This window comes from Argopecten irradians, chromosome 2, assembly GCF_041381155.1.
Source record: "Argopecten irradians isolate NY chromosome 2, Ai_NY, whole genome shotgun sequence".
Lineage (NCBI taxonomy): Eukaryota > Metazoa > Mollusca > Bivalvia > Pectinida > Pectinidae > Argopecten > Argopecten irradians.
Genome location: NC_091135.1, coordinates 53,425,391 through 53,435,925, shown reverse-complemented (window position 1 = coordinate 53,435,925; position 10,535 = coordinate 53,425,391). Strand labels below are relative to the sequence as shown.

General features: G+C 34.4%; 1 protein-coding gene across 38 annotated transcripts in view; it reads left to right on the top strand.

Annotated features, from left to right (window-relative positions):
- The first annotated feature begins 394 nt into the window (after nucleotides 1–394).
- Nucleotides 395–10,535, top strand: part of LOC138315928 (uncharacterized) — a 29,823-nt gene continuing 19,682 nt past the window's right edge. For 10 of the 38 annotated variants that reach the window (XM_069257323.1, XM_069257322.1, XM_069257313.1 and 7 more), the window contains exons 1-2: nucleotides 900–1,188; nucleotides 1,693–1,755. In XM_069257323.1, coding sequence (XP_069113424.1) covers nucleotides 1,144–1,188; nucleotides 1,693–1,755 — 108 coding nt within the window. In that variant the 5' untranslated portion in view covers nucleotides 900–1,143. Of the gene's footprint in view, nucleotides 544–897; nucleotides 1,189–1,692; nucleotides 1,756–10,535 lie in introns of those variants that run through there. The other 28 variants (XR_011207559.1, XR_011207558.1, XM_069257333.1 and 25 more) reach the window with 10 other exon arrangements.

The following is a 10,535-nucleotide window of genomic DNA, read 5'->3' as shown; positions in this document are numbered from 1 at the left end:
TAAATAACGCCGGTGTAAGTACATATCATGCTAGTGCTAGTAGGTATAACACACGTGTGTTCGCACGTGTGCCTTCTATGTGTCTGCCCATACGCCCTCACGCCGAGTGAGCGTAGTAAGAGCGAAACATCGGATCTTACCAAGGACGCCAAATCTACTCTCCATGTTTAGGCAGAGCAGGGCTACTGAGACTGGAATCTTGTACTCGAATAGTCCATTATCATTTCATAGGGAAGGTCAGGGTTAACTTGAGACGAAACCCAATCAAATTATTTACTAAAGTAAATGTATATGATAGGTTGATTTTGATGCCTATTATGTATATTTGTTGACTTATTGTGATATAATATTGAAGTTTCCACGCCAAGCATTATCATATGTATCTTATAACATTATCTACCTATCTAGCTAAATAGACTTGTCCGAGGAAATGTATATGGAATCTCCGTACATTAGAATACGGGCTCCTGTATCTTGTCCCAACTCCCTCTATGCTGGGCTTACCTTGAGGATATTTTCGTTATTTTCTAAAACACTGAACTAGTAAGTCTGAATTTATTTCACCTCATCTTAAAATATTTCATTTACTTATTATCATAATAGCGTTGATAAATCATCACCTTCTGATCAGAAAGTAATCTAATTGTTACTTAATTACCATTCAAGTTTTTTTTCTCATATTAATTTATCAGTGTATTTCATTGTATACATGCTAGGATAATTCATCAAATGAAAAAACGCGATGTCATACTTCACAATCTTTGTAATGAATACCCTTGTGCATGATTGACGGGTTACATGGAATTAGTATGTGTGCATCTATCTTTTTTTCTTTGTCGATGTGCATGTAGAAAGCCTATAAATACTTCATATCTTGTCAACCTTTACATTCATCAGGCATATTTCTGATGATAATTTTGTGTAAAGGCGGAGTCGCACTGTCCGCCTCTGGTTTCGAGTGTTGGAACGACCTTATAAAGGACAAGGAATTTCTTTGGATTCTTCTATTGTAAATCTGAATCTGTGCGTGCCGCATTTTCCTTGTGCTAACGTTTTCGTTGCTTATTTCCGTTTTTCGTCTCCACCGACCGGTGTTCTCACAACTCTTGCAGGGAAATTAGAGGCTTTCTCTATTAGATTTACATGGATTCTGTGGATATGTTAATCTACCACCCCGAGGATTATGAGGTATAACGCTATGGAGACAAGCTACTACCATAGGATGCATGCTGGACATATTTACTAATACAATATATTCATATCAAAAGATTGCGTTGGTTTAAAATGGTCAGTATAGTAATTCTGTATTTTCAAATTACAAATTACTTGTTTTCTATTATTTTGGTTTGTTTTTAAAACTTCTCCTTTCCTGTGAAATTTGACTACGTTTTCTTTCCATTATCAGGTTTTGGCCTAATAGCCTACAGTATTAAAAATATTTTTAATCGTGTACTAATATATCTGCAGAATTGAAATAGTCGTTTTATCTGCCAGAAGTTTTAATCAATACCTTAGAGCTCTAAAATAGTTGAAAAGGATATGTCTTGGCGGCCATATTGGATTATACCGGAAGTTGTTTTTACAGACTGCAGATAGCTACACTGACCATATAAGGCTAACAAAATCTACAGTAGAATAAACAGGTAGGTGACAGTTCCAGGTATTTATTGTAAACGATTTTATCACGTACAGGTAAGGCCTTGCCCGGAACCGGAAATGGCCAGAAAAAGGTTAAACACCCCCGGCTACTTCACGGTAAGTATTATACGGATACTTCGCTGATGCGCTACTGTTTTAAATATACTGTTTTATAGGCTTTGTGGCGATTTTTGCTTTAAATGTTTATTGAAATATTTGCAATTTAGCTACTGACGTGGAATCTGTCAATGCACAGTACAATTTATATAAATGATATAAAATAATTATGCTGATTAAATGTATTACTTATTTCATAATTTATGAAAGTTTTTCGTAGTTTTGAAATAGTTCCGTTGAATATAGTTGTATGTAGTACGATGCAGAATTCAGTACACTAAAAGATAATTACAATATAGATCTTCACATTTCGTATGGGTGGGTTCGTTCTAGACATTATTCTGTTTTTTGACGAAAATGTTTATAGAATATCATAAAATCACATGTTAGATTACATAGTTTGTACAATAATTATTATTGCTTTTAATGGAATGTCGGTTCTATACGGGACGTACATCAGGCCAACGTTTGGCTTCTATGCCATACTTCCCCTGTAAAGACATTGAAGGGTTTTTGATCAAACAAGATTTTTTGTTTTGTTTGTCGTCACAATCTAAATTAGGCTTGTTCTCTCCTTGACCCGTCTCATGTATATTTCTATTTCCGGTTCCGGTAAATTGGCTGGCTGCCATGAACATTTTCTGTAACATTTGGCAACAATAGCATATTCAATGTTTGACGGTTATTTCTCTTTATCCTTGACCTTTTTATATGGTGTTCGTTAGTTAACCCTTTCCCTTGTTCATGTATTTGTCTGATATTTTTGTCTCAATTCGCGGTCACTACGATACACGAGACGACATTACCTACAATCAATTCATTGGTCTGATAAGACAGTATTAGTATTCGTAGTTAAAATACAGATACCTCTAAAACTGCCTCTAAAACTTTCAGTATTATTCTCTTGGCGTGAATACTGCCATATTTCCATACTCAAAATTTAACACTGTGTATTAATATGTTGTGGCTGTTATTTACGTATATATTACAAAAAAATAGTCCTTTTATTTGATTACAAAATGCATGCATCTTTTCGCTGGTTAAGTTTCATATTAAAGAAATTAAAAACTTTTTAGATTCATAAAACAAGGACGTATCTCTCACTTATAAATCCTTGCATAAAAATATCACTAATAATGCATCGCGTGAAAAGTTTCGCATTCATAAATAGAAATAGTTTGTGTCTATTAATAACGTTTCGGTTTTGCTCAAGACAATATGAATACAATTTTGTACAAAATGTTCATACCTGTACTTCCGTATTTAAGGAGTAGTGAATTTATGCTGAGTATCTCGGGCTAATGATAATGTAAATGATATAATATATCTTAATTCAATTCATTAAAATCAATTACAGAATGAATGCATAAACTTCACGATGATTAATATAATTTTAAATTATTACTGCGGTTTATCTTTACCGCGGAGAGTACAGCTTCTGTAGTACACATGTTCATTAGCGAAGTCTGTAGATGTTTATCCGTATGGATCATGTTTCACAGGGCGTAAACATGCAAACAGATAATATATATGTGTGTACCTCCTATGGGGGAGATGTCGGTGGTGAGGTGTCAGCGGGGGACAAGGGGAGGGGTAATGGTAACTGTTGGTCGTGAGGTGTCGGTGGGGGACTAGGGGAGGGGTATATGGGTGTGTGTCTATATCAAATTTCACGTTGATTACATGATATAAGGTTTACCTTAGTCCGATTTAAATGTAAACATCGAGCTATTTATTTTCAGATATTCTGGATGCATTATGAGTGTGTACATTTCGAAAACAAATATTAGGGTGCAAAAAAGAGCTCTTTTTCAATGAAGTAGTCGTAAAAATATTTCATTTTTTTGGTCCATGTGATAATTTAAATTTGATACACTGCTGTTTATGTTTTTGATAAATAACAAATTTTAATCAATTTAGGAGATCTTAGTCAGACTAATTTTATATAATGTATTCGATTCAGTAATAAATGGAAGATTTTCAAACATCAATAACTTCAAAATAAAATGCGATAACCATGAAGTTACAAAAATATAAGCTTTCAACCTTACTGTACACATTTAAGATGTAATGAGCAGCACATTCTAAAAATAGGCTGTGACCTGACCTTGCCCCATAATTGGAACATCGTGTGATGATTACGTAGTTTGATCGACATTTACGCGTGTTGATTAGTACGTTTTATGTTCAGTCGTGTAATACCACACACAGATTGCACACCGCATGTGTGATGCACGTTCATCACAGTTCCATCAGATAGACGATCACAGAGTTTGCTGATTACAATGACCTTTGACCTTGGTTTGATTATTCCTCCCAGATGGTTTTCTATTCATCATTGCGCACATAAAGTGTTCACATCATTAGCCTCCTAGATCGGTATACATGTACACTAGGGAGGGGGGTCTATTGTACCTTGCATGTGCACAAGACATGGTCAACACTATGATACCGATTACAGACGTCATCAATGTTGTGGCACTGAACCATTGCGGGAGGGGTATAAGGGCGTAATCATTCACACAGATGTATGTACATAATAAAGTAGCGGTAAAGGATCACCTCATCATCATCATCATCATCATCATCATTTCAATGTATAGTATATACTGTATAAGGAACATCTTTCGTTATAATTAGACGTTCATCAAAAAGGTTTCGGTAGAACTTTACAATTGGTTGGTACAATGTACCAAGGAGGAAACGCAAAGCTATTCCAAAGATCTATGTCCCCAGGAACGTTATTTAAAAATCAAAATATTAATTTAAGTAGTTGTTCGCGAAAGGACAACAGCAAAGAAAAAAAGGTGGTGGCCCTTACTCGAAACACGCGGATCGCTGTTTATGAATTACTTGGCATAGGAGACAGGGTGATCAGATATCGGGCTACACTTTATAAATGATTAACACCAAACGAGAGCAGATCTGTCCCTATGTGTTGTGTATGGAGGCGAGAAAACATGCCAATATGTACTAATTGTTAGCAGAGATATCCTTACCCCCTAAACGTGTCAAGGCCAAGTGGTCAGTCTCTGGTCAGTCAGTGTCCAGTCTGTTAGTAATCAAACCGCCCACTGTATGTGTATTGTCAATGTCCGAAGTATTAAGGTTAATACAAAAGGTATGTGTTTTGTGTTGTTGGTTTACAAAACAATGGCTCTGTAATGGCTAATGATTCGTTAACAATGTCGGTTAACCCACAGTAGCATGACCATTGTGTATTATCTACTTCTGAAACTTCTTCTCGATCGTTTGATACCTATCAGCAGTTCAACCACACCCTAATGTGGAGTCGACATGACTAGATCGATATAAATATGCATTAAACTGAAATTAAGGTAGATCTATTTCATTGTTATGTACTCTTTAAGATAATTTAAAATAAACGTTATGAGAAACTGTTATAGAAACTGTAAGATAAGGTTAGGTGTTTGAGTACAAAATCTCATAAAGGTAATCGGTCTGTACATGATTTGATTATATGGCTCAGAACACACAGCAGGTAACAATCACCGTTGGGCTTCGCGTCGTAAACCATTGGTAGTAACCAAGGATACTTCATTAATTGACGTCAGACTTTAGTTGATTTTTAGTGCATTTTGAAACTGAAGTAGCCGCGAACTAGATTATTTGTACATGTATCTCTTTATTGTTTTGGTGTCCTGGCTAAATGCCTGTTTTGCACTTTGGACCCAAATTTACAATTTTAGTTACATTTTGAAACATGAAAACAAACCGTTTAAAAAATAAACGAATGATTAGCGTGAAATATATAGCTTTCTTGCAATTGCCATCAAAATGTAGCCAACCACTACACCAAATCCATTGTTCCTTCAATAGACTTTCTTTTATCTGCTTCGTGCCTTAAATCTGGCTGATCAGCAGTATAAGTAAACAAATTATGTATATCTATGACGTTACATCTTGCCTATCTGTGTACCTGAGAAAGCTATTACTCGCGAACTCGTTTATTATACACCAGCTACGTACTGTAGATGGTTGATAGGTTACACGTGCGCGCGTGCTCTCAGTATGAGGTATCGGCAGAGATGGCTTACTGAGAAAAGTGGGCGCCTAGCACATTTCTATTTTAGTATACATGTACGTTAGTCTATCCCAGAGATAAATGCTATCCAGAAACATGTAATAGATTGTATATGTTATACTTATTTCCATTGAGGTGAAATTCCACAGTTTTTGGTTTTTATCTAGAGACTCATTATGACACCGGTATGTGTTGCCTTAAGGTGGTTTGTTATCATATCTTGAGTGTTGTAACTGAAGTTATCATGATATATTAGTTATCATGATATAATATATCATGATATATGATTATGATTATATTATATCATTCATGGTCAAAGAGAAATCTAGTTCTTTTTATTGCGCATTGAATCATAAGTTGTATAAAGGTAGTCAAGCAAAAATGACGTTCAGTTAAATACCTCATGTTTATGAAAGCCGATTGGGCTCATTTCGGTAGGAGAAAAAAAATCGCTTAATTTCGCGTAAATCGCTTTTGGTGTTATTACGCGAAACTTTTAGACAATTAATATATTGTTTTAAGATGTTAGACCTACGAAAGCCGATTGGGCTCATTTTGGTAGAAGACAAAAAAATCGCGTTATCACGAGAAACTATCGCGTTATTACGCCAAACTTGAACATGAAAATTATGTTGATGCACGTGAGTATATTGTAGCTTAGCGTCCGAAAGTTATTAAAAGCAAATCATCTGTAAAGCGGTATCTTAACAAGATGGAAACAGTTTTCAGATTTAAACGATGTTTCAACATTTATTTTGAGTGAACTCCAGCATTCCGGAATCAAAATATGGCTTCCGATGCCTGAAACAATGTAATTATATATAGTAAGTTTCGCGTTATAACGCCAAAGTTTCGCGTAATAACGCCAAAGTTTCGCGTAATAATGCGAAATTATTTTTTTCTTCTACCAAAATGAGCCCAATCGGCTTTCGTACATGTTGATGTTGATCAAAATTTAAAAAAAAAACCACCTATATTTCTAAAATTATAACATTTGTGTTAAAGGGATATCATTCAATACCACAGTTGAAAGTATAATGGATCAATGACATCCATTTTACTTCTATCCTTTTACATACATTATCCGTTGTTTTAATAGGCATGTTTGTACTGCGAAACTATCTGTCATATCATAATGTAAAATCCGTAAACGTATGAAACCTAATGCAGGATGAATCCTACACTGTGTGGCGTAACTAACTTATCTTTGGTCATTAAACATAAAAGTCACGTTTACTTTTTTTGCTTTTAGATCTATATATAATTTGTTTCATTGTCATATTGGCATCAAGCCATACCGTAATCGAAAAGAGGTAACTACTGTGAGCAGCTTTTATTGGCATTAGGGTTTGAAAAGAATTGATTTATTACCTTTCATTAGAATGAAGTGTAGTTTAAATAGGTACAAATTATGTTTTCTTTATGTTTCAATTTAGTTTTTCGTTCTGTTGACGACTTGTGCATGGTAACTATCTCAATTACGTGACAACAAGGTAGAGAGTTAAACTTAACACGTAACGCGGCTGACATGTCAAAAGTTAAATCCATTCAACCCTTTCTTCTGGTGCAGAAATTTGGGGTATAAAAAGGCCCACCTTAAATTTGTTCTTAGAATGATTAACTGACATTCAATACTTGTTTTCTTCTCTCAGAGTTAGTAAAAGAAGTTTTTTTTATATTTCGATAACGTTAGTTTAATTCAGAATGGTACAAAAAGAGGTTTATTGAGCAGTAACACATGGCCATTGAAAAAGAATAGAATTGGAAGTGATTCATAAGACTGCATTGTTGAAATTCCTGTAGAATGGTATTTTGCTGAAGATTCTCCCCAAATCTTGTAAAACTAATATGCATTCGGCATTTCATGTCCTTTTTATCTCTGAATTGGTTATGTAGTAAACGTCTAAAGGATAACAAAACAGTAAGATCAGTAAAACAAATAGATTCAATGAAGTTTTATCACTTCGAAGTTGAACTATGTTGTTTCCACCTTGTTGATACAATAATTCTAGCCAATGGGATGTTTTAGATGAATAAGCACTTAAATTGCTGAGTATGTGCTAAGTCATTATTGGTGCTTGGTGATGATGTCCTGGCAATTGTTTCGTTTATTGAACAACACCAGCCACTGTTTTGATGGGCAAACATCACCAGCCGTCATAAACATACATAAGGTATGTGTACTCATAGATAAAGAATGCATCATGTGCGTCCGTCACACATACCAGTCTCCTATTTCATCTTAGTCTGCACTTCCGGGTGCCAAGTCGTCACAAACATAGTGTAGTGTGACAGAATATATGTACAAACTGGTGTTATTAAGCGATGATTCAATACGCCAAAACAACACAACAAACTACACGGACATGCATGTTTCATTAGGATAGCCTATCGTTTTATCGCATAAAGAGTGAGTGAAGATACGCACATTCTTCAGTAGATACTCATCTCATGCAGGTATATAAATAACGAGGCGAAAAGAGGGATGCTGAATCTATTTATATTTATAGAATAAATAAATTTGTTTAAAAGTGTAGCTATATGGATAGTTAAGGTTCCAAAATAGCTACTCGCCTTTTCACGATTCAAAGAGATTATAAATTCCTCAAAGATATCAGCCGTTATTTTAAGCTCCGTTTCCCCCTTCCGTGGCCTCCAACTTTACGGTAGTGAAAGTGTACGCAATGACGTCACGGCGCACGATATGCCACGGATCACAAGGAAGCGGTGGCTCGATGGAGGCTAACGTTACATGTTCTATATAAAGACAGAAGGAAGTGTAACTCAGTACCTACATCTGCCCCCTCTTCCTCTGCCAAACTTATCCTAAGTGAAGTGTTTTTCGCTGAAACACAGAACAATCTAGACATGATGTTGGGCAGAAGATACCATCAGAACAGGTTCTTGTCTAACTCAATTTTAGTAAGACCACCCTCACGTTCTTATAATGGAATGCGCCTGTGTTTATACCAAGCAAGTCTATTGTTTTCATGGGGATGGACAGTTAACCTTAGTTTTGTTATGATTTAAAGCACTTACTGTTACTCCTAAAGAATCTATATTATATTGTTCTCCCATAACTTTTACGTAAAGTTATGTAACATTAACGTCATTATGTAATTAAACAGGATATTTTAGTCATGTTCTAAAGCTCTAAAATGTGTTCTGTAATGAACAGTATATACACAACCGTCACACAAATCCGTCAGATCAACCCTGCATTACAATACAACGCCAAATAATTGATGATCGTAAACTCTCTGGATGTAATAGATATATATATTTAGACATTCATGATAGTTGTGAGTATCCAGTAATGTCAAACTACTATATGAGGATATTTCTCGAAATAGTTTCGTGTCAGAATACACAGATTTAAATATCCAATTCATTTAGGTTCTGTATTGAATGTTAAAAGTTTACTTGATCGAGTTATATTACTTTAACCACTTCTCACTTAAGTTAAAAATAAATTCATCAGTATATCACAAAGCATTTAAAGTTAATATATCTACGTTGAAGTTAATAATTCAATACCATACTTGTTTGCCATAGTAATTGACTTGTTTGCCATAGTAATTGACTTGTTTGCCATAGTAATTGACTTGTTTGCCATAGTAATTGACTTGTTTGCCATAGTAATTGACTTGTTTGCCATAGTAATTGAGTATTTGAAGAAAGCAGTAATAACAAAGAAGAAATTAATTATAAAATGGAAATGCAAGACTGGGGAAACGGAAACCAACTGATGATGCGATACATATTTAATGGCTTTGTAAATCATATATTTTAGAAGAGTAGCATTTCATAATTTGTTTCAATAATGTTGGAAATGGGGTTTGAAGATGTCTGAATAAGATTAGAATTTTATCTCTTGTATGTTTTATGTTTTTTTGTTAAGAATAGTTAACAATGTGAATAACGATTTGAAGTGGGGATGCATGTAGATAAAGTAGATTTAAATTGCTTTGATTGTTACTCTCGAGTGATTCATAATTATATTGCTAATAAAAAATCGGAATATTATTGCGTAATTATACTTTATCCCACATAGAAACATCTTAATATAATTATATATCTATGGAGACGTTCAGCTAGGAATGTTCATATTATTTTCACTCCGGAATATAATATAGTCCTCCATATTTTGGTATACCTATCATATCTGCTGTTACTCCTACTATGGTGTGCCTATGTTTATGTAAGCAGTATGTACAAATCAACGGTGTTAACTTTACATACCTCTGCATATTCCAATAGTTATCTTATCTAAGCACATTTCCTAATTTGAAATGCCTATCATAAATATTGTCATTTTTGTGAACCTCTTTATTCTATACAAAGGCGCTAATCTGTGGGTATTATAAAAGAAATGGGGTTACAGAGGCCCACGATCACGAATGTGTAAACAGCCATGCATCAGAATAATATCTATACATCAATAAAGGTATCATCAAATGTAACTTTTCCCTTTCAAACTCGTGCATCGTGATAATGGATGGAATATATCATTATTTCTACTTCGTTGTATCTATTTAAAACTTACAATTAAAAACGTAATATGAGGTTAAAGAAAAAGCCATACAAATTCAAAGTTCCATTTTAAGATTGTTACTGTTAACGGAATTTCTGCGAGGACACAATTTGTGATCTATTGTTTACTGTAAAGGGATTTCTGTGAGGACACTAATTGTGATCTTCATAATTTATTTAGTATTTGTTGAATTTTAGAATT